The sequence below is a fragment of the Anabrus simplex genome, chromosome 1, assembly GCF_040414725.1.
Source record: "Anabrus simplex isolate iqAnaSimp1 chromosome 1, ASM4041472v1, whole genome shotgun sequence".
In the NCBI taxonomy this organism is placed as follows: domain Eukaryota; kingdom Metazoa; phylum Arthropoda; class Insecta; order Orthoptera; family Tettigoniidae; genus Anabrus; species Anabrus simplex.
Window position 1 is genome coordinate 370,050,019 of NC_090265.1, and position 26,077 is coordinate 370,076,095.

Here is a 26,077-nt window from a genome sequence, read left to right on the forward strand (position 1 = left end):
AAAAAAAAAAAAAAAAAAAAAGGAAATGCTGTGGGAGTGGGGGTGAAAGGGGCAACATGTAAAAATAATCTGAAGTGACCAATATTAGTGTCCAGTCTACAATTTTTGGAGTTTCTGAGGTGAATTGTGACACTCCGGATGCCATTTAAGTCAAAGTTCAGCCCCACTGGCATGGAATGTGAGAAGGGGTGAAAAAGAAAATGTCCAAATTGACTGTGATTATAAATGTATGTGTGTATGTTCCGGCAGAGCTCTCAACTAAACTTGGTATATACATGACTTACTAACTGGAAGAAATTATTGGAGGGTAAGACAACCTTAGCACTGCTAGCATCAGGGGTTGCTGAGAATAAAATTCTGACAATCTGGATGCCATTTAAGTCGAAGTCCAACCTCCATCAGCACTGGGGGTGAGAAGGGTTGAAAAAATTACCAAAATAACCCTAAAAGTAAAATTTTAAAAATGTATCCGGGCAGTGCTGGGCATTAGTATTGAATCCACAGTTTTTTGGGTTGTTAGGCTAATAGGCGACAGTCTCAGTCACATTTGGAATCGTGTACATTACATCTGTAGCATGACACAAATACATACAATCATCACTTATTTTTATTATTTATCTGAAAGAATCAACTTCCCAGACAATGTGGGCTGAAAAAAGGACACAGTTTAAACACAAAACCAAATAATTTAAAACTAAAACTTAAAATTAAACATACAACAATAACTCTAAAAATTATAAAAGTGTTAATAAAATATCAATCATTACAATAAAAATTTTACAAAAATTAACTTTACAGATAATTAACAGATGATATAGACCACGGGTTTCCAAATGGCAGCCCGTGGGCCGCATGTGGCCCGCGAAGCCATTTTTGCCACCCACGAGAGCACTGTAAGAAATAATGTGAAGAAAACTCACAAAAATATTTATTAGATCGTTCAAAAATGTATTAATTTTTATACGCCTTATAGACCCAAGTCACAACTAATTATTCTTTAGTACTAGTTCCTCTTTTCACGTAAGCATTGCTCTCAACAGATTATTTTTGATTTTAAAACATTTAAAATCCAAATTTCAAGTAATAATCTTATTATTTTTGCGTCCCACTAACTACATTTACGGTTTTGGGAGACACCGAGGAGTCTAAATTTTGTCCCACAGGAGTTCTTTTATGTGCCAATAAATCTACCGACACGAGGCTGACGTATCTGAGCACCTTCAAATACCACCAGACTGACTCAGAATCGAACCTGCCAAGTTGTGTTAAAAGGCCAGCGCCGCAACCGTCTCGGCCACTCAGCCTGGCTTCAAATTTCACTCTTTTATCCAACTTTAAAATAAACATTCAAACCCTCCTTTCAATTGAAGTATGCATATTATTTCATAATGGTACCTGTGCACTATTTGCAGAATTTTACGAAAATTGGCCTATTCAAGTGCGGCCCGCGAACATGACTAAGGTTTCCAAAATGGCCCCCAAGCCCTTACAAATTGGAAACCCCTGATATAGATGCTGATTCCCATACGGAATCTAAAATATTTGTCCCTAATGAGTAAATTTATAATACCAATATAAATGGTCCGTTATTGGTACCTAGCACACAGGGGTGAAACGCTGGCAACCAGGAATGAGTTAGCTGGAAATTTTATAATGTCCAATAACGAACCATTTATACTGGTATTAGATAATTAACAGGTAATACACCCTAAAAGAAAAATTTTAAAACTGTACCTGGGCAGTGCTAGGCATTATGGCTAGTAACTATAATAAAATACAGTAGATGGGTAGCAGTGTATGAATATATGCATCAAAACTGATAACATAAAATTTAAAATATTAATAGATACATACCTGGAAGGAAAGCTATGAGAGCTTCAAGACCTAGAATAACAGAACCAAGACTCTGTCCCAGCAGAGTGAAGTATGGATACATCTCAGGCTCAACCCACCTGCGCCAACGCAGGTAAACAAACTCAACAGGATTAGGCAGGTGAATGTTCAAACGCTGGTGTACACGACCCATAATTTCTTCGGGGGAGGCATCCAGATCTCCAGTATATACAACGATCTTCACTTTAGGATACCTAAAATAACCAGCAAGCTTTTAGGTAATATTCATGCATTGTAATTCTTCATAACATTCATGGGAAAAACTGTACAGTCCCTGAAATAATTCTGAAACAGATAATTGACAAAATACCTATAATTTAATGTTCTGCAGGTTAAAAAGTTCCTAAATTTTCTGAAGAGGAATGAATAGTCATTAAAATCTACATATGTGTTTTTTCTTAGTTTTTGCAACTTGTTGAATATTGGACTAACACAGGTTTTCGGTGACATTGGGGTAGGAATTTGGTAGGATTGGACTAACACAGGTATTCAGTGAAATTGGGGTAGAAAGTTGGTAGGACTGGGAAGGTAGCAATATGGCCTTAATTGTGAGACAGCGTCATCATTTGCAATGTGTGAAAATGAGAAACCATGAAAGGATTTTTTTCCTTTTTTTAAAATCTGCTTTATGTCACACCACAGATAGGTCTTATGGCAATAATGGGATAGAAAAGGGATAGAAGTGGGATGGAAGCGACTGTTGACTTAATTAAGGTATAGATCCAGTATTTGCCTGCGGTGAACATGGGAGAAACGGAAAACCCTCTTCAGGGCTGCCGACAGTGGGGCTTGAAACCACTATCTTCCAAATGCAAGCCAATAGTTATGGGACCCAAACCACAAAGCCACTTGCTTGGTAGATAGGAACCTTCAGGCCTGTTGACAGTTGGGTTTAAATCCACTATCTCCCGAATGCAAGCTTACAGCTACACGTATTGCACTGACAACTTGCTTAGAAAGGCATGGGGGGAGGGGAGATAATAATCATATCTTTTGCAGTGTTTTGTAAATGCATTTTTAATTAATTGGAATGAGGATTGGAAAGGAAGCATCAACTTTTGAAGAAAGCATCAAACTAGTATCTGTCTGGAATTAAATGAGCAAAAATTCAAAGAATGTCACCTACAGGATTTAAGTCTTTGGATAATGACCAAATTGACCACTGATCAGTAAAAGGATGTAGCGAGTTATTCTCGTTGGAAGATACAAAGAGAAAAATAGACTGAAAAACATCCATGGATGTTGCTCATAAAAAATTGAACTTTGTTGTTGTTGTCAATGTTTCACTTAAGGCTGGCTCTGGTACAGGTTCCCTTGAAAAATCCGAGCCTACGATGGTTGTTAAGCAAGTATGTTTGTGAAACTTGATTTGACTCATCTCTACATGAAATAGATGTTGATTCCCATACAGAACCTGAAATATTTGTCCCGAATGTGTAAATTTATAATACCAATATAAATGATCTGTTATTGGACAATATAAATCTTCCAGCTAACTCATTCCTGGTTGCTAGTGTTTCGCCGCAGTGTGCTAAGTTGGGCTCATCAGTTGGTAAATAGCACGCCCACCAAGATGCATAGCTAGTGCATACCGTGGAGGTCACTGCGTAGGCTACTTGGAGCCTTCGGCAGTGCCAATGCACTATGAGAGACTTTGTCTCACTACCAAGAATTGATGCCTGCCTGGCCATCAGATGATACAGATGTTGATTCCCATAGGGAACCTGAAATATATGTCCCAAATGAGTAAATTTATAATACCAATATAAATGGTCCGTTACTGGACATTATAAATTTTCCAGCTAACTCATTCGTGGTTGCCAGCGTTTTGCCCCAGTGTGCTAAGTTGGGCTCATCAGTTGATACATAGCACACCCACCTAAATTTTCCACCTAACTCATTCGTGGTTGCCAGCGTTTCGCCCCAGTGTGCTGAGTTGGGCTCGTCAGTTGATAAATAGCACACCCACCAAGACGCATGGCTAGTGCATACCGTGGAGGCCACTAGGTAGCCTACTTGGATCCACTGGCAGTGTCAATGCACTATGAGATACTTTGTCTCATTACCAAAAAGTGATGCTTGCCTGGCCATCAGATAATTCCCTTTGGAAATCAACATCTATATCATTAGACACAATCCATTCCATTGCCAAATTTAATGGATATAATGACTGTTTCATAGAAAGAATAATTAATAAATTCAAGTATCGACTAAATAGACCGTTAGAAAAACCCAACCCTATTACACATTCTACCTTCACTTTCAACGAAACGTTTACAGTATCACCAACATTTTTAAGAAACATAATATCAAGATATCCTTTCGTACCAATAATAGAAATGTGGAAATAATAATATTAACTCCAACACAATAAATCAGAATAACACCTTCTTGAGGTCAGGGGTATAATGATTTAGTTGCAATAACTGCAATTCCGCATACATAGGGCAAACTTCAAAATTAGGTACATGGAACACGTCAATGCTATTAAATACAATAGGTTATCGGCAGTGGGCCAACATATGCATGACATGAAACATACTTTTACCACTATAGACCAAGACTTAGAGATTCTCAGAACCTTAGGGAAAGGCCCTCTCCTAGATGTCACCGAAAATTGCTTCATACACCTCGATCAGTTTTTCAACCCCAATTTAAACCTAAATTAATTTTCTGAGAAACCCAAGGTTCTTTACGACTTCCTTATTACGGTTCTTAAAGGTTATTAAGTTTTCGAGAAAGCGTTTGATCTTCCACGCATTACATAACACCCTCCCTTGTCATATGTCCCCAGCGCATTGCCCTCCAGACCCGCCACCAACACCTCCCCCGTAGGCAGTTCCTCTCCAAGCCCCTCCCTTCCCTTCCTCCTCTCTCCTATCTACCTCTGCTCTACCCCCTCAAACCAGCTCCAATTGTCAACTCCTCTCCATAGAGTAAGCTTCTTGGCACACTGCGGCAAGGTAAGTCTCACATTATAACTCTCTATACCTTTGCTTCACATGACTTGCCCTTTATAGAACACCATATTAAAATCAGCTCCCCCTTTTTCTCTAGGTTTCACGTTCCGCTTGAACTGAGGAACCTCGGTCCTACATATCATCCTAGGACCTACATGTACACTGAAAACCACCTTTCGACGTGCATAGTACAATTTTAAGATAAGAAGACTATGCCACCAACAGTGCTCAGATTATTCCTCAGTGCTGCATTTCACTATGAATAAGACGCTTATCAAGATTTTAACATGTTCATTAAGCTTTATCATACCAAAGCTCAACTTTACAGAAAGTGCCTTAACTTATGTACCAAGACAACATAAGACTATTACGCCACCAATGCGTAGCAATCCCCATATATTTTATATAAACTATTTTAAATGTGTGTTGTTATACAAATTTTACCTAGTGTATGTATATTGCTGCTATATGTGAATTTATTCTCTTGCTTGGTTTTACGAAAGGCTGATGATGACAATGAAAACATGTCAAAACCGCTACCTTCATAATAATAAAAATGTTGTAGTATACAGTTCAATACAGAACAACTGTGAAGTTTTTAACTTTAGATGACACAGCTTACCAGGCAAAATCAAAGGCCCACTATTACATGGGACTTGAAATCAAGGTCGCAAAACTAGGCAAAGACACAGATTTTCTTAAGCAATATCTAATACACAACTTAACACCTAATTTCCTGAAAACTAACATTAAAAAACATCGGAATAGTACCCAACATTGGAAGACTCACATCAAAGTCAACAAAATTTGGCTAAAAAAGGAAATTAAGCTTTTGCATAAGAAGAAATCTTTTTTAAACAACCAAATTTACATGACTCACCTTGAAACAGCTTGCTTACTTATCGGCGCTCAATGGAACTTGTTTCAAACCCAAGATAATAACAGATTATTTGAGGTCTTATCTAAAAAACAGCTTACTCCTGAGAGAAAGCTTAATACACTCGAAATTAATTCAGCATTTAATAACAACATTGCAAGAGTAACTAAAAAAAACCCTCTATCCCTTACAACCTCATTGATCAATTTCATCCCCTAGTAGTTAACATATCAAAAAACACAATTAAATGATGAAGAAAACGCAATCCTTGCAAAAGGCCTTAAACACAACTCGCCCAATTTAAAAAAAGTGAACACAGCTTCCAACTTAGTCATGGAATCAGAAGTAAGCATTAATAAAATGCCTTTAGATTTACAAGAGGAAGTAAGACTACATGTAAAAAGGAAATTGAGTAAAATATATACCTCCGAAAATAAAACGACAACCCCTAATCATAATAACAATAATAATAGAAATTCATTCACTGAACAGGAAAAGGTCCTTAAGCTTAAAAAGAAAATGTAGGATAATAGCCTGATCATCACAAAAGCGGATAGAGTACAATCATCATTACGGACAAAGACGAGTACATAAATAAAACAAAAACCTTTTTTAACAATAGTTCCTTTTCTATAGTGAAGAAAGATCCTACCCAGCAAATCCAACGCCATTTGAAACAAACCCTAAAAAACTCCTTGTTTCATTTCACTGATCAGGAAAAAGCAAAACTTTACAACATGAATCCGGGTCTGCCCACCGCTAAAGCATTCCCTAAGATCCACAAGGCCGGTGCCCCCATCTGCCCAATTATTAATTATATGCCTAGCCCACTTAAACTTTCTCAGTTCATTCAGAAATTCTTAAAGAACAACTATAGGTTTTTGTCAAATAAATCTGTAAAAAACACTATAGAGCTGATCAAGAAATGAGATAACTTTGAAATACAACCCCATCATTCTATCCACTCATTCGACATTACTAATATGCATCCAAGTATTAATATAAAAAAATGAATTCCCACCATTGAAAGAAATCTAAACACACACAGTTCCCAAAGCAAACTTGAGATCCAAGACTGCATGAAGGTCCTGAAACTAGTAATCAATAATAATTTCTTTATCTCTGACAGCATCATATATCAACAGGATGGACTGGCAATGGGGTCACCGGTTTCGGGGATTTTAGTGGAAATATATCTAGATTTCTTAGAACATGAAATAATTGACAACGATGACACTTTTGCCAATATTCTATTTTGGTCTAGATATGTCGATGATACTTTGGTAATACTAGACAATAAGACTACTAGCGCTACCTCTACTCTTGACAACCTCAACAATATAGATCCAGATATTAAATTCAAACTCGAGTCGGAATCCAACAAACAAATTTGCTTTCTAGACATCACGATAAGCATGCTCCCATCCTTCCTAATATACAGTATATATAGAAAACCCACATAAACTGCTACAACCATAACACAGGATTCTACACATCCTTACACACAAAAATGTGCTACTTATAATAGCATGGTCAACAGTGCATTTAAAATACCAATGTTGAAGACCTATTTAATGAAAGATTTAGACACAATCCGTTCCTTTGCCAAATTTAATGGATATAATGACTGTTTCATAGAAAGAATAATTAATCAATTAAAGCATCGATTAAATACCAACGTTAGAAAAAGAAAAACCCAAGCCTATTACATATTCTACCTTCACTTTCAACGAAAACGTTTACAGTATCACCAACATTTTTAAGAAACATAATATTAAGATATCCTTTTGTACCAATAATAGGAATGTGGAAATAATACATAAATCCAACACAATAAAAAAAATACAGTAACACCTTCTTGAGGTCAGGGGTATACTGGTTTAGTTGCAATAACTGCAATTCCTCGTACAAAGAGCAGACGTACATAGGGCAAACTTCAAAATTAGGTACATGGAACACGTCAATGCTATTAAATACAATAGGTTTTCGGCAGTGGGCCAACATATGCATGACATGAAACATAATTTTACCACTATAGACCAAGACTTAGAGATTCTCAGGACCTTAGGGAAAGGCCCTCTCCTAGATGTCACCGAAAATTGCTTCATACACCTCGATCAGTTTTTCAACCCCAATTTAAACCTAAATTAAATTTCTGAGACCCCCAAGGTTCTTTACAAATTTCTTATTACGGTTCTTAAAAGTATCAAGTTTTCGAGAAAGCGTTTGATCTTCCACGCATTACATAACACCCTCCCTTGCCATATGTCCCCAACACACTACCTTCCAGACCTGCCCCCAACACCTCTCCCGTAGGCAGTTCCTCTCCAAGCCCCTCCCTTCCCTTCCTCCCCTCTCCTATCTATCCCTACTCTACTCGTAGAAACCAGCTCCAATTGTAACTCCTCTCCATAGAGTAAGCTTCTTGGCACGCTGCAGCAAGGTGAATCTCACATTATAACTCTCTATAACTTTGCTTCATATGATTTGCCCTTTATAGAACACCGTATTAAAATCAGCTCCCCTTTTTCTCTAGGTTTCATGTTCCGCTTGAACTGAGGAACCTCGGTCCTGCATATCATCCTAGGACCTACATGTACACTGAAAACCACCTTTCGACGTGCACAGTACAATTTTAAGATAAGAAAACTATGCCACCAACAGCGCTCAGATTATTCCTCAGTGCCACATTTCACTATGAATAAGACACTTATCAAGACTTTAACGTGTTCATTAAGCTTTATCATACCAAAGTTCAACTTTACAGAAAGTGCCTCAATTTATGTACCAAGACAACATAAGACTATTACGCCACCAACGCGTAGCAATCCCCATATAGTTTGTATAAACTATTTTAAATGTGTGTTGTTATACATTTACCTAGTGCGTGTATATTGTTGCTATATGTGAATTTATTCTCTTGCTTGGTTTTACAAAAGGCTGATGATGACATTGAAAACATGTCAAAACCGGTACCTTCATAATAATAAAAATGTTGTAGTATAAAGGTGGATTTCCTTATATTAAAATTACTTGTGTGACAGCAATCAAATGAAGACCTACTGGATAAAACAAAAATGTAATAAACACCAGAATGCATAATGAAACTTATCATTGTCGCAAATATTAATTATTTTGGCCCAAACTACAAAAACGGGATTTACAAACAAAAATGCAAACAAGAAATCTATTTTACGATAGAGAAGATCAGAATGCAAAACAGCGTAATCTATGGGCACCATAATCATACCTGGCTTTGTCATCATACTCTTTATCGCAAAATCTATCATACTGGTATTAAAACCAAAAATTTGATTTTTTGACACAGTGGGTTCCGCCTTAGTACCACAGATCTAATACAGACTCAAAATTTTCCAACAGAGATAAGTTAACATCCTACCAACAAGCTGAATCAGATTGAACCAAGAATGGATAGGAAATCAGATGAATAATCATATGAACAATCTTAAATATGGTATATCATATATCATTGTTATATACCTACAAGAACAAGTCAGATTCATCACCGGCCCAACTATATGTTTCAAAGTTGGTTCAGAACAGCCTGAGCTTGTTGACCAAAATAACATAGAGATATTTACGAACCTACAGGGGAGTACTTTAAGAGAAAGTACTTTTTGTAGAAAATAATTGGCAGCCATGGAAAAATCCCAAACATTTTTTAAATTCTTGTAGATTTATTTTTTCCATCTGCAAGCAGTTAGGGAATGAGGTGGCCCTTCTATCTTCAAAGGGATCCATACAGATCATCTGAAATCATCTGTATGGTACACTGAGTGGCCAAAAGTCACGGGAAGAGGTGTCCCATTAGAAAATGTGCCGTGTAGAGCCCTGAGCGTTGCGGCTAGCTGTGGCATAGATGAGCAGTCTGTCATAGGCACCAGTGTCATGAAGATAACAAAACACATAGCAAGTTAACCAACTTTCAACATGGTATGATCATCGGCGCAAGGTGCATGGGTCATAGCACTGCGGAAATTACACGCGAATTCGGGTTTCCGAGGTCAACAGTGTCAAGGATGGATCTTCAATATTGCACAGAGAATGTTACCAACCGCGTAAAATGCCGCATGGGAAGACCACAGGTGTTTAACAAACAGACATCACGTGGCCTCCGTAGAACCATACTAGGCGCTCGACGCACTACTGTGACACCAATATAAATGGTCCGTTTTCCAGCTATCTCATTCCTGGTTGCCAGCGTTTCGCCCCTGTGTGCTAAGTTGGGCTCATTACTTGATACTTAGCACATCCAACAAGACGCATGGCTAGTGCATACTGCTGAGGCCACTGCGTAGGCTACTTGGAGCCACCGGCAGTGCCAATGCACTATGAGACACTTTGTCTCATTACCAAAAATTGATGCCTGCTTGGCCATCAGATGACGGAATCAGATGATTCCCTATGGGAATCAACATCTATATCACCAGACTACTGTGAGTCAGACCATCACCCAATTGAATATTGAGAGTCAGGAAATCATTTCTACCAAGACTGTAAGGAGGCAACTGCACTGCATAGGTTTCACCAGCCGATGACCTACTTGTGTCCCTTTGCTGACACCTCGACACACAGCTCAATGATGTGCATGGGCCCGCAGACATCGGCAATGGACCATGGAACAATGGCGGCATGTGGTATGGTCCGATGAATTCTGGTTCCAGTTGTATCGAGCTGATGGGCGCATGAGAGTGTGGTGTATGCCCCATGGAGCTATGGACCCTGCGTGTCAAGAAGGTTGTGTCAGGCAGGAGGTAGCTCAGTTTTGGTCTGGGCGACATTCTCATGGTCGCAATTAGATCCTATTGTCTGGCTAAAGGGAGCGCTGACAGGTGTATGTTATGTGGACATTCTTTCAGACCATCTGCATTCCTTTCTGGCCTTAGAATACCCTGGTGGAGATGCCATGTTTCAACAGGACAATGTGCCATGTCACCTCTCTGTGGTGGCATGCAGGTGGTTAGAGGAGCAGTCCAGTGAAGTTATGACTATGGATTAGCCCTCCGGATCACCCAATCTTAATCCAATCAAGCATTTATGGGATGCTGTTGACACCAACTACACAAGACCTATTGTGGGTAGCAGTGCAAGATGCGTGGGTCCAGATCCCTCCAGAACGATTCCAACACCTTGTACAGTCAATGCCTCGCTGTACTGCTGCCGTTTTGAGGGATCATGGAGGAGCAACTCGTTATTAACATCACATTTAGTGTCTTCCCATGACTTTTGGCCACTCAGTGTATATGAGTACAGTAGATAACCACAATGTGTTAATGATCACATCTTTATAATACATAGTTATTTTGTCTCTGATATTATTTGTCTTGTGGCAATCTGCAATGGTACAAAAAAGAATAAATACAATGAATTTCTAAAAAGTACATACCTGAGCTGCATGGACCTGATAGCACACCATAATACCCTCTCGCCTCCACCACCAGTATTACAGAATGGGTGAAAGAAGCCCACTGTTTTAACATCTTGATCAACCACAGCAGCCTTCTTCTTTCTAAAATACTGCACCAATCACACAAATGCTAGCATTAAAAAATGAACAGAACATTCACTTTGTAGCACATTTAGACAACAGTACATCCACACATAACTAGGCAGCAATGTAGCTTTAAGCATGCATGCCAAGATGACACAGAATAGCATACTTCTTTTTTTTCTACAGCATTTCACCTCACATAAGGATTGGCAGTAAAAATTATCACTAAGGATGGCAATGAAGTGCTTTGTAATACTGAGTGACCTCAACATCTCTCACTTACACCATGTAGATTTAAAATTGATCAAATTTGTGGAAGAGTACTAATATTGGTGTTTAACTAAACTTTTTTATAGAATTAAGTCTCCTAGATGCACATGACGCTGGCTCTGTGGTCTAGAGGTAACAAGCCTGCCTCTTAACTGGAAGCTCCTGGTTCAATTCCTGGGAAGGTCAGGAATTTTCTCTGGATCTGAGGGATGGTTCGAGGTTCACTCAGCCTACATGAGAACAATAATTGAGGTGTTATCTGATGGTGAGATAGTTGCCCCAGTTTGGAAAGCCAAGAGGACTTGTCACATTGACCACGTGTCGCCTTGTAACCTGAAGGCCTTTAGGCAAAACCCATGGAGCTTGGTTGGATCAGTAAGAAGCAGATACTTCAGCAATTAATCACCTTTATTTGCAGGAAACTTCTTGGGAGGAGTGGCAGGGAGGGCATGTATTTAGCTCAGTGGCTTAACTGTTGGTTTCACACCCAGGAGGCTAAGGTTCGAATCCTGGTCGATCCTGGGTCGCGATTTTCATCTCAAGAATCACATGGCATCAAGAAGGGCACCCGGTCTTAAATCTCTGGCCAAAACCAAATGAGCCTGGGTGGCTGCAGTGACAAGTTGAAGAAAGTTAAAGTTTTTATTTGCAGGAAACTACTTACAACCAACAGTTTTTGCAATCACTTACATGCCTCTTATACTAGGATCAACTTGCAGTGCACAACACTATTTGTGAGCACTGTGAAAGGTCCAAGTTTTTTAATACCATCCTTGCTTGGAGGCAGAGAAGTAGCATTTAATGTTTAGAACGCCACTCTAGTATCATGATTAAAACCTGGAGAGAAATATATCAAATAAAGTGCAAGTTGCTTACATCAAGGAAAGCATTTATATTTTGATTTCAGAGAATTTTCAGCACATAATCAACAATTAAGGAAAAAATTAAAGAGGTATCAAAATATCCTTTTCTTTAGAGCCATTTCTGAAAATAAGAAACTGAGAACTGGCAGAACAGGATGTAAATGTTTTCTTATGGACTTTTAATTATCGACAGTATTAACTGATTCATTCTGTTTTTTGTTGTTAGGTCATTGTGGTTTTTTAAGCAGTATTTCTGTGTATTTAATGTTCTTTGTATAAACTGCATCACTATCTAGGACTTACTCTTTTTGTACCTGCACACCTGTTGAAATCTTCAGCCAACTGAATACCATATACAGCTGCCCAGGAATAAAATGAAATCTTGAATGACGTTAATGAGAAACGGACCTTAATTTATTAAATAGTGCAAAGGAAAGCTAAATTTCTTGGAGATGGATGGACGGACGGACGGACGGAGGGAGATAGATTCCAATTTTCCTAAAAATCTGGGCTTGGGATTTATTTACAGTAATAGCAAAAACTAGTCTTAATGGGAACTCACATGTTTGAAAGTATGTGCTCCAAAATGAATTTTGTGAAAAATAATTTCAGTTCCAGAATTACCAATGAGCACTTGAGGACTACTTAACGACTGCTACAACTTTGTGCTTTCCAAACTTTGAAAGATTTCACAAAACAACACATGCCACTTCTCTCACTTGATGAGGCTGGGTGGTTGAATTATATATTTCAAACATACATATGAACACTGAATTTACAATATAATTTATGTAAAATTTTGTTAATATGTACACACTCCACTGGTTGAAATTTTTAAAATGCAGGGAAATAAAGTGATATTTGATATACTAATATACACCATATTTACTTTTTCTGTAATTATTATATGGAGTAATCAATCACCAGAAGCAGGACCAGCAGCTGTCTTCCTCAACCAAATATTTGGACCCCAGAACCCTCTTTATCGCAATATTGTCATTAATACAGATCCCAGGGCAAATTAATGCAAGAGCCCTGATTTATGGCATCAAGCAAGGAAATCCCTTCAGTGGCTATCACACAATTTATATGTACTGAATTATTTGATGAAATATGACCCTTATAGGATCAATTTAATTTTGACTGAAATCCTGGAATTGATTTCCCACATTGTATAACATACTGAACCACCACAATTCTGTGTTCCTTACAAGGTTGTATGTAAGGATACTGATGATACTATCAGATTTACTTTTCCAAATCAGAAGACTGCAATTTTCAATTAGCCTTATTTTATGAGACTATAAATAGAGCCCAGGAACAAACATCACACAGCTGATACAAGTTCGCCTTTCAGCTTAACCATGGAGGAGTTAAATCTTGGTCTGATGTTCACAACAGGATTAACATAGCCTAGTGCAGGCATCTGAGAAGAGAAATGAGCAAAAATCCTGCTCTTTGGTATCCTTATATTAATGTTCCTTAGTTCTCCACACCAACTTAGGAAGGAAGCTGGGAATATACCCAATATACAAGGTGGTCAGAAACAACGTGAATCGAATATATAAGCATCAGAGGGTTGGTCATGCTGACAAATAATTTGAAAAAAATAATTCAATGTCTTGCACCGTTGTCATTTTTTCAGCTGCTGAAGTTAGCCAATCAAATTGATTTGCAGGTGAATTCAAATGGGCTTTGTGCAGCACTGCTGGTAAATCTGCACATGACTTAAGAATGACTTGAGAGCCATGCTGAAAAATCAGCATCAAACACAAATACACCGTTGGTTTCAGCCAGTCACCTTAGTGAACTTGCTTGGTGCAATGCTGTCAGTTGGGAGGTCTGTATTCAAACTCCTCCCCTAGCAAAGTTCTATTCTTCGACTGTTCCACTCATGCTGGTCTTAAGTCACGTACAGATTTAACAACACTGCCTTGCAGAGCCAAACAAATAATAAAAGAAAGTTATAACTTGTATATATTTAGGCATCACACTATAGATATGACGTACACAATTTCAACTCTCACTGGGACTATCACCAATCAGCCTAAGGGCCCTAAAACTATTGAATCAACACTCCTCTTGGTCATTTTAACATTTTCTTCTTCAACCCTTCTGAACCTCCATGCTGATGGAGGCTGAAGTTGGACTTAAACAGCATTCAGACTGTCACAATTCATCTTGGCAACCCAGAAAACTACAGATTCAATACTAATATTGGTCGTTATTATTATTTTTACATGTTACCCTCTCCTCATCCCTGCCCCAATTCATGCTAGGGGTTTATTACCCCTATAGTATTTTCTTGCAGAGAGTAAGTCATCTATGTGTACCAAGTTTGGTTAAGAGGTATACTGAAACATACATCTATATATATATGAAACTAGCACTTGTGTCCGACTTGTTGGCTGAACGGTCAGCGTACTGGCCTTCGGTTCAGAGGGTCCCGGTTTCGATTCCTGGCCGAGTCGGGTATTTTAACCTTAATTGGTTGATTCCTACGGCACGGGGGCTGGGTGTATGTGTTGTCTTCATCATCATTTCATCCTCATTACGACGCGCAGGTCGCCTAAGGGAGTCAAATCGAAAGACTTGCACCTGGCGAGCCAAACCCGTCCTGGGATATCCCGGCACTAAAAGCCATACGACATTTCATTTCACTAGCACTTGTACCCATTCTTTGCAAGGGGAATTTGTAATGGATCAGATCTTTCCTTCATGAATTTATGCGAAGTTACATGCCTGTATTCAAATATTTAATGCAGCATATTAAACTGAAAATTTTCTATGAAAGCACGTGGCAGCAACATGAAGTATGATAAAGCTGAACAAAGTTTAGACAGAATGAGGATGATTACAGAGTTTATTGAATGATACAATTCCTGGTCTGAAGTTCTACAAAATTCTCCCTGCTTCTTGGTTACATATTGTTGTTTCTCTGACCACTGGAATGGCTGAAGACTCATGAAACCCATCGTTGGTGATGACCTCCCTTATTATCTGTTTTATCGAAAATAGTAAAATGGCTCTTCAGTTATTCCCGTTAACCCTCCTTGAAGTGACGAACTTGGACTAAAAATCCAATTTTTCGTGAGCATCTCCATTATTATCCGTTGTATGATAAATATGTAGGATGCCACAAAATAATGGAAATACCATATTCTTACACATTTGTTATACACAGTCTTTTGAAAGACCTAATATAACACAAATATATTGGGAATAATCTTTCTATAATCGCTAATTCCAAGTGATACCTTGACGTCATACATACCCGATAACACAATCCTGAAGGAGTAGATTACAAAATGTACCTTCTTTTGGTCTAAGTCTGCTGGTACTGTCTGTTAATGCTGTCTCCCTTATTAATCCTGGTATCGAAGAGGGGCACATGAGAAAAAGAGTTTTAGAAATAGATTTCCATTAAGTTTGCTAAATTTCCATTCAGGTTGGTCTTGTATATTTTGCTATTTGCTTTACATTGCATCGACACAGATAGGTCTTATTGTGACGATGGGATAGAAAAGGCCTAGGGGTTGGAGGGAAGCGGCCGTGGCCTTAATTAAGGTACAGCCCCGACATTTGCCTGGTGTGAAAATGGGAAACCACGGAAAACCATCTTCAGGGCTGCCGACAGTGGGGCTCGAACCCACTATCTCCCGATTACTGGTGTATATTTTGTGGAAGAGTAAAATCACTGTTTCGGTTTCCTGTAAATCCCCAGTCGATTCTGAGAATTTGAAATGACTTGGACCTTGAAATCTACCTTTGGACAGGTGGATGCTATGTATGAAGTTCGATTAAAATATTTCCAGTTAAAAGAAATATGTTTTACACGCACCTGCATTTGGACTAAGTCCACTGGGACTTAAACTGCAAAACCATCCATTAATTATATCTCCGTTATTAATCCTATCAGAAAGGTGCACATGAGAAAACGTTTTAGAAATTGATTTCTGTTAAGGCTGGTAAATTTCCATTAATGTTGCTCATGTATACTTTTGGGGAGTGTAACATCACTGTTTTGATCTTCCTATAAACCCCCAGTACATTCAGGGATTTAGAAACGATATTGGCCCCTAAAACCTACTCAAGAACAGGTGGATTCTAAATATGAAATTTGGTAGACATATCGTTCCCACTATTGGCAAACTAGTGAAAGTGATAAACTAGGGAATCTGTAGTTCTAAAGTTTTCATCTAGATTTTATTATTTATATAACATCTTCCCTCTGACAAAGTCTCACATGAGCAGATCGTTCTGTATGACTAACATATAAAAGCTCTTTTTTTGCTATTGGCTTTACGTCGCACCTATACAGGTAGGTCTTATGAAGATGATAGGATAGGAAAGGGCTACGAGTTGGAAGGAATCAGCCATGGCCTGAATTAGGGTACAGCCCCAGCATTTGTCTGATGTGAAAATGGGAAACCATGGAAAACCATCTTCAGGGCTGCCGACAGTGGGATTCACACATAAAAGCAGTCATTAAATATAAAAATTGATCTCACATGAGTCTTACCATGATCCAGAACCCCGAGTAAAGTAAGTTATGAGAAACGTTCAACTGCACTAGCTGAAACTATCCAGTTCTAATTAGGCACGATTTGTGCGCAATTATCATTTAATATGTATTTTTAGAAGATCTTTTTCCTAGTCTATAGTTAGGGCCTACTTCTGAAATAGAGAGGGCACAATGATGCAACTTACACTAGAGTATTATTTACTCTCTCTAACGAGTCACGTTTAATCAATATCAGGTAGTGGGAGGCCGGAAGGTTAGGTAAGGCACAGTATGCTTTCAGGTTATGGCATCTGTTAGTTTCTAGGGAACTGTTGAAACTTCAAATCCAAATTACACAAATATTTGGACAAAAATACTTACCTTCCGAGCAGAGAAGATAACAAGAGGAGTTCCAACTATTAACAGAATAATCGCTCCTATTCCAACCGGTATGATGAGATTCAGCAGAAGTGTCCTATGAGAAATAAGACAGATTCCAATTTCAGTCAAATGAGAAACAAAACACGTTTTAATTTAAGTCACTGTTCGAAATATTTGCATTTTATATTAAGAAACCTTATCAAACTAACTTAAAACAGCAGGCTTGCATGTTGAAACCAATATCACACGTCAACGAGACGGCACATCACTACGCACGCAGTCAGCACTACAGGCTGCAATCAGCTGTACAGATACAGTGTCCCCATAAAATGTGCAACACAATTTGTTTATGTTGTATAAAGAAAGAGGCAGTTTCCAGACGTACAGAGGAAGGTCTCTGAAGCCTTGTTATTATACGAAACCTACAATCGAATTATTTTTTTAAAATCCCTGATACAGCATAAAACTCAAATAATCAAAGGTTACATCAACAGTCTGCGTTAATTCTGACAAGCGTATTTTTTATCACTTCCTCATGGTGTTGCACGCGGTTGAGATCATGTGGGCGTTTGTGGATAGCAGCAAGAGTCGTAAAGAGAATCACATCATCACATCATCTGATATTGGACGTTACATGATAGCAGAACTTTTCACTCTCTGGTGCCATGCTGTGCACAATAGCATTCTGACATAATTCGGGGCATGATTTAAGTTTTTACTATCAAAATAGCATGTTTTGCGAGAGTCATGTGATAACAGTCTTTTCCTCGACTAGTTTACAAATTCGTAATATGACATATAGTTAAGAATTATTGTAGTAGCTTTTTTTAAAGCTGATTTTTTAAATGTGTGTGCAGTGAATTAAAGTGTGTAGGTTATGTGATCGGTACAGAATCATACAGAGTCGTGTATTTAGTATTACGTTCAACATGCTGGAAGAAATTGTGATATCAGTGTCTGGAATGAAATCCGTTCTATGTGCCAAAAAAATTGAATCGTTTATCAAGCAAATGGATGGAGTGAGAACCGTGGAAATATCATACGATAAATGTGAAGGAAAGATTGGCATAGAGAAAGATTCGGGAATGACAGCAAATTTACTTGTCGAAAAAATGTCAGATTTAGGTTTCCAAGCCTTTCTAAAAAGTGATGACAGTCAAAAGCCAGCTGCTCTTTCCCAAGGTTTGTTTACTATTAAGATTCACTGTCTTGTGGTTTTACGTTGTGATTGTGTTTTGAGTGAAAGTGTATAAATCCTTTGTTTTTTAGGGGGGACTGAAAAAGCCAGAGAAAGTTCCATTTGTGAGTTTTTGGAGAATATCACGTGGGGTTCACCGAACTATGACAGTTGTGTTATCTCTGAATCAGCGCATCAATGTGCGTGTGAATGAACCCGTGAACAATGGGAGTTGAGTAAACTTGCCCCAAGTAACCACAACTCTTGATAGTAGACGGCTATAGAGGTGTACTTAATTGCAGTGAATGCAGGTATCACACCCCCCTCCCTTTCAATATTTTTTAATGGAAAATAACGATGTCACGGGTATGCAGTGAAGCAGCCTATGAATTGAAAATAAAAAAGTTAGTTGTTCTTTGACCCCTCTTGCAATAGGTTTTGCTTTCAAAGCAGTCGGCAAATATTACTTCATGAAATAGGCCTACTTCCTTCTTCACGTGGGATATAGGCTAATATAAATTTTTCCTGTTTTTTAAATTGTGTGCCTATTTATGATGGAACATGAACAGTACCGGAAAAATAAAAAATATGTACCTCTTTAGCTCCCAGACCATGACAGTTGCTGTTTGAGGTTTTGGAGCAATAACATCTTGGTCATAAGCCTCAAGAAGATAGGGAGCCCCAATGTCTCAAAGAATTGGAATGTCAGGATACCCAAGATATGAACCACAAAAATTAGAAGTAAAATGAAGAGGGATCATAGGTTCAAGCTACTCTAATAATACCTGGGTGGGAGGAAAATTAAGACTTGATGAAAGGAGGTCCATGAAGATTGTTCAGAAGTAAATTCTGTTTTGTTTCTTCAAAGTAGAGCTTGCTCAGTTAACAAAACTTGCCATGCATTCTCCTTAAAAATATATATATATATATAAAATCACTGGTATTGGAAAGAAAATCAATTGTAAACATGGTTCTTCAATATCCCCAGTATTTTCAGTACAGTTTAACTATGCCACTGCTAGAACTTTGTAAAAATGAATTATCAGTATTGTGCTTCTATAGCTCCAAACAGTAGGCCTAGTCCAATAATTTCAATGATGTTGTGCTCTTCTCCTCTCTTCTGCCTCCAGGCATGCTGTTTTCTGTTGGGGTTGTCGTCCTTATCCTTTGAAGATCCCTCTTCATCACAAGGCAGTGGTTTCCCTCTTCATTTAACCCCATGAGGGAGGGTTGCCTCCTCTGCCAACTTTGCCGTACCAAAGGTCTCCTTCTCCACCTCAGCTGCCATTAAGGAATTTACCAGAGCCCCGTTAGCTGTTAATTTTCGGGGTTCTTGTAAGACCTTCACAGGTACCATAGTGGTCCTGGGGCACACAAGGTCCCCACTGTACTTCGCCCTTACAGGCTATCCCCTACTTCATCCCGTTGCCCATCCTCCACAACGCGGACGAGGGGTTAGACTTATGGGGGACGAGGCTTTTGGGTGGTATTCACTATTTAGGCCTACCATTCAAATGGACTCTCTGGTTGACAATCAGCTGTTACAGCAATCGTGACACAGTGTATTGTGAAGCCTTTTGCCACCTAAATTTCCTAATATTTAGAACAAATATTCGTAATGTAAACTTGTATAGAACTGGCTTGCCAAGGAATTTCTCTAAAAAATCGCCTTCACTTTCTTTTCTTGAGATTATCATATATGTGTCATACATGAAAATTCTCTGTTCTTGCATTAATATTCCAGTACTCTACAATAAGATATATTTCCCTAACACATCGTGATTAGTAATACAGGCTCACCAACATTCATTTTTTTTTTCAATGTCACTGTCCTATGGAGCAACCAAACTCAATTTAGGACTTGGCTGGTAGTTTAAGACAGGATTCGTAATGTAATATTCGTAATGTAAACTTGTATAGAACTGGCTTGCCAAGGAATTTCTCTAAAAAATCGCCTTCACTTTCTTTTCTTGAGATTATCATATATGTGTCATACATGAAAATTCTCTGTTCTTGCATTAATATTCCAGTACTCTACAATAAGATATATTTCCCTAACACATCGTGATTAGTAATACAGGCTCACCAACATTTTTTTTTTTTTTTTCAATGTCACTGTCCTATGGAGCAACCAAACTCAATTTAGGACTTGGCTGGTAGTTTAAGACAGGATTCCCTTCCTGCTGCCACATGCTGGTCCTACTAAAATTCCTGTCCAAGGTCACCAAGATATGTACCCAGGCCTCTTAGGTTGACACTCAAGTGGCTAGAGCACTGTGCCAACATGCTACTACACCAGCAGATTGTAATACTTTCTGAACCCAAGTTGGAGGGTTCAATCCAGGCTCAGTCCAATGGATTATGAAGATGTTCAAAATCTCCAAACTTGTGTCTGTTGATTTACTGCAGTACAAAATATAACTTCGGCAGGACAAAATGCCAGCTTCTGCAAAATTGTAAAAGAAATTTGTGGGATGTAAAACCAGAATATTATTATTAGCTTGTAATAGCAATATAAGTTATAACCCGGAATAAGGCCAGAATTCGTCGGCACAGCTTGTTGCCCTTGTAAGAGTGCATTGTAACTGATTACCATCTTGTCATCTTTAGCATATAATAAATGGCTTATTATGACAGTGATGGACGTGGCCGTGTCCCTCCATAACAGCTGTGGACGATGGCCAAAAATAACTTTTATAAAGGACTGATTTAGTTATCACCTTAATAGTCTATAGAGAAACATGAGCACACGTAAAAAACAAACACAGGAAATTACTAATTCAGTAGTCCGGCTCCATTGCTAAATGGTTAGCATGCTAGCCTTTGGTCACAGGGGTCCCCTGTTCGATTCCTGGCAGGGTCGGGAATTTTAACCATCATTGGTTAATTTTGCTGGCATGGGGACTGGGTATACGTGTCGTCTTCATCATCATTTCATCCTCATCATGATGCGCAGGTCGTCTACGGGCGTCAAATCAAAAGACCTGCACCTGGCGAGCCGAACTTGTCCTTGGACACTCCCGGCACTAACAGCCATACGCTATCACATTACATTACTAATTCAGTAGCTCTCTTCCTCCCCAAGGTCATTCGGTTTAGCATATTGTGGACTGGGCCTCTCTCTGCCTTGGAATTTTTAGGCTTCTTTTTTTTTTTTTGCTTTACATCGCACTGACACAGATATGTCTTATGGCGACGATGGGATATGAAAGGCCTAGAAATGGGAAGGAAGCGGTCGGCCTGAAGATGGTTTTCCGTGGTTTCCCATTTTCACACCAGGCAAATGCTGGGGCTGTACCTTAATTAAGGCCACGGCCGCTTCATTCCAACTCCTAGGCCCTTCCTATCCCATCGTCGCCATAAGACCTATCTGTGTCGGTGCGACGTAAAGCCGCTAGCAAAAAAAAAAAAGAAGCGGCCGTGGCCTTAATTAAGGTACAGCCCCAGCATTTGCCTGGTGTGAAAATGGGAAACCATGGAAAACCATCTTCAGGGCTGCCGACAGTGGGGTTCGAACCCACTATCTCCCAATTACTGGATACTGGCCGCACTTAAGCAACTGCAGCTATCGAGCTCGGTTTTTAGCAGTTTAAAATGTTGTCATGGTCATTTAAAGTACTTAGAAAATGTTAGCCAACCTTGGAGGAGAAAGTGAACATCAGTTTGAGAAGTAAAATGAAAATATTCATTTAGCCTATATAAAGAAGTTAAGCTCCTACAACTCAAATATCATTCTCTTATTACTGCTGTTCTTCCAGTCAGATTCCACTGGCTGATGATCCAGTCAAATTTATAATTACTGCTAGGTACTTTTTATCCATGTGCCAGGTGTGTTACGTGTAGGCAGCACTCCTCCATTGAATTAGGCATTTGTGTAAAGTGAACATTTTCTGATTATCTTTCCTAGTGCCAACAACCATTTATTTAGGAGTTGGTTACATCTGCTTAAGATTATTTTTAGGTGGAAGTGGATTGGAAAAATCTGTTAATGTCCATCTTAGCTCAAGAGGGAATTCCCTCCATAACAAGATGATCTGTCCTGATAATGTAAGTTATTGTCCACCTCACAACATTGTTGCAGTCTTTGTGCAGTTGCACACAATAAGTAACAAGATTGTGAGCAACTGCAAAAAAACCACAACAGTGTTCTGAGATGGACAGCAGGCAGTGGTATAATGATAAATGGGTTTAAAGTCAGGTTGTTGTGAGTTTTGCTAATAGGAAAAGTCCTTTCATTTTTAATTACTGCATTGATGAGGTTAAAGTTCATTATGGGGATTGCTGTAAGTACCAAGGAAGATCTTCGTTGGGGTAATCACATAAATGGGATTGTAAATAAAGAGTACAGATCTCTGTACATCATTATGAGGGTATTTAGGGTTTTTAGTACGGATGTAAAGGAAAAGGCAACCTCAACTAGAGTATGGTTCCAGTGTATGGGACCCTCACCAGGATTACTTGATTCGAGAACTGGAAAAAATCCAAAGAAAGGCAGCTCGATTTGTTGTAGGTAATTACCGACAAAAGAGTAGCGTTATCAAATTTTTGTAAAGTTTGGGCTGGAAAACTTGGGAGTAAGAATACAAGCTGCTCAACTTAGTGCTATATTCCAATCTGTTAGTGGAGAGATAGCATGGAAGGACATTAGTAGATGTATAATTTTGAGTGGTATTTTTTAAAGTAGGAAAGATCACAATATGAAGACAGATAGATATTTATTTCGATAATTAATTCCAACAAGCCAAAGGCTCATACAGAGGAATTGTACAATGAATAATATATTCAATGGCAGATCTACAAACTCTGATAGTTACAATGATATAATCAGGTGACTTAAACAGTAAAAGTAGAGATATCAATACAGAAAGTGTAAAAAATAAAATACCATTCTATATGTCCACAATTATGCTAAGATATTTAAACTATTTAGTACTACAAGTGAGTAACAATGCAACAGGACTAACAAAGCGGGATGGTTGGTTGTTTTAAACATTACCTATTTATATTTGACCTGTGATGTATCTATTCCATAGATTTTCCTTTGCCTTTCGTTTGAAAGTTATTAAAGTAGGGGCAATTTTTATGTCAGCAGGAAGTTTGTTGTATGCTTCAATTGCTGAGAATTTACAACTGTTCTTCCCATATTTTGAAGAGTGGATGTGATACAAGGCCAAATCATCTGCATGTCTAGTTTGATACCTGTGGTTGTCTGAATTGGTTATTAAAGTAGTGTTGTGGAATATTATGTTTCTTTTTATTTTATACATTAGTATGACAGAATTAAGCTCTGTAATTATGCTGAGAGGTAGAATGTTGGTCCGAGTGTACAGGTCTTTTACTGGGGTGTATAATGGTAAGTTAAATATGTTCCTTATTGCCCTGTTTTGTATCACCATTAGTTCATTCAGGGAAGATTTTATACAATGTGACCAAATTACACATAAGTACTGCAAGTGGCTATGTACTAGTGAATAATAAATTTGTAGGAGGAGGTGTTTAGGGATTAAATATCTAAGTCTTTTTAGTAACCCAGCAACTGGGGCAATTTTCTTAGTTATGTATTTATTCTGTATCATTTATGAGTAATTTGTCATTATTTGAGTGAAGGATTTTCTGTTTTGAAATAAGTATGTATTTAGTTTTCTGCAGATTCATTGTCAGTTTGTTACACTGGTACCAGTGTAAGAGAGTGAGTATGTCCTGCTGCATGTTTTCTAAAACCATGTCCTTACTTTTGCACTATAGAAGATATTGGTGTCATCAGCGTATAATGTGATATAGCCATTTAGATTACATGAAGAAATATCATTTATATAAATGAGAAATAAAATAGGACCTAGTATGGACCTTGTGGGACACCATGGGTTACATATTATCGGCACACTTTATCTTGGTGCATTTACACCCTAGTGCTGAATCGGTCAACCTCAGCAATCTTTGAGATTCGTACTGGCAACGTTTGAAACACAAACTATGAATCGCTTAAGCATTGTTGTGCGACATCTGGCGTACACTTTACGAACCAGTACTGTTGTTGTTTACACAGCAAAGCCAAACTATAGAATTCATGCTAGGAACAAGATTCGCATCGAGAAATGTTGTATAATGTTATATAAAGTGTATGTGACACAGTTGTTGGCTTAAGATAATAACGATTTAGAAACGTCATATTGATCGATCATATTCTCGATTCAATTTAGATTTCATTTTTATTCAGTTGGCAGTACTACCAGGACCAGGACAGCTCTCTCCTTACTCCTCAACCCTGTACACAAATGCACCAAGATAAAGTGTGCCGATAATACTTGGCAGAGGTCGAGTAATTATTCACGGTAACGAGTTGCTTTCGTCCTGTTAAGTAATTTCGAAACCAATTCAGGGCAAGGCCACGAATTCCAGCCTTTTCTAATTTTCTTAAAAGAATACTATGATCAACAGTATCAAAAGCTTTGGTAAGATCAATGAATAAGCCTGCTGCAATGTTGTTGTTGTTGTCTATGGGGGATTGTAACATTGTAATGAGATCAACAGTAGCTACTTCAGTACTAGACCTCTCCCTGAACCCATATTGCCCCTTATAGAAGAAATTCTTTTTGTTTAGAAAAGCCAAAAGTCTTTTCTTCACAACTGAAATTCAAGAGGACAGATTGGGCCAAATATTAATATATAGGAAGAGAGGGCTTGGAATAATTTACTAAGGGAGATGTTCAATAAATTTCCAAATTCTTAGCAAATATTTAAGAAAAGACTAAGTAAACAACAGATAGGGAATCTGCCACCTGGGCGGCTGCCCTAAATGCAGTTAAGTGGTGGTTGATTGATTGATTGATTGATTGATTGATTGATTGATTGATTGATTGATTGATTGATTGATTGATTGATTCTTGTAAATAGTTTACAGTTTTATTCTAGTATATTTAAGTTTAGACATTGAATACATTCAGGGTTGTAGTGACTATTGCAGTGAATTAAATACAGAAGCAAATTTATTGATTCCAAGATGAATAAGTGGTTTCTACTGTACTGTATTAGGTCTAAGAGCAGAGGGATGGTAACGCATGTATATTACAAAGTTTCCTTTTATCCATGTGTGTTTAACCTGGGTTCCTACTCTTTATGTTTATTCCCTTTTCATGTATTTACCCAGTGCTGTTCTTATCCTATGCCAGCTCCGTGGTGTAGGAGTAACGTGCCTGCCTCTTACCCAGAGGCCCCAGGTTTGATTCCTGGCCAGGTCAGGGATCTTTACCTGGATCTGAGGCTTGGTTCGAAGTCCACTCTGCTTACGTGATTACAGTTGAGAAGCCATCCGATAGTGAGATGGTGGCTTCGGCCTAGAAGGCCAAGAATAACGGTTAAGAGGATTTGTCATGCTGATCACAGGCACATAATCTGCATGCCTTCGGGCTGAGCAGCAGTCGCTTGGTAGGCATTGCACTGACACAGATAGGTCTTATGAGACAGGAAAGGGCTAGGAATGGGAAGAAATCAACCATGGCCTTGATTATAGTACGTCAGCATATGTGTAGTGTGAAGATGGGGAAACTGCGGAAAACCATCTTCAGGTCACACAAAATTTATAATCGAGTACTTCTAGTAGGACTCACAATTCATTGAGCTGAAGGTTGTTCACACTTTGC

At 38.5% G+C, this 26,077-nt stretch overlaps 2 protein-coding genes across 3 annotated transcripts in view; one reads left to right on the forward strand and one right to left on the reverse strand.

Annotated features, from left to right (window-relative positions):
• Nucleotides 1-17,622, reverse strand: part of Alg11 (ALG11 alpha-1,2-mannosyltransferase) — a 61,431-nt gene extending 43,809 nt beyond the window's left edge. The window contains exons 1-4 of the mRNA XM_067134926.2: nt 17,470-17,622; nt 17,261-17,354; nt 11,138-11,268; nt 1,855-2,087 (exon numbers count right to left, since the gene is read on the reverse strand). Coding sequence (XP_066991027.1) covers nt 1,855-2,087; nt 11,138-11,268; nt 17,261-17,354; nt 17,470-17,489 — 478 coding nt within the window. The 5' untranslated portion in view covers nt 17,490-17,622. The remainder of the gene's footprint in view (nt 1-1,854; nt 2,088-11,137; nt 11,269-17,260; nt 17,355-17,469) is intronic.
• A 246-nt stretch (nt 17,623-17,868) lies between these two features.
• Nucleotides 17,869-26,077, forward strand: part of ATP7 (copper-transporting ATPase 1) — a 570,660-nt gene continuing 562,451 nt past the window's right edge. For both annotated transcript variants that reach the window (XM_067134917.2, XM_067134919.2), the window contains exon 1: nt 17,869-18,442. In XM_067134917.2, the coding sequence (XP_066991018.2) occupies nt 18,190-18,442 (253 nt within the window). In that variant the 5' untranslated portion in view covers nt 17,869-18,189. The remainder of the gene's footprint in view (nt 18,443-26,077) is intronic.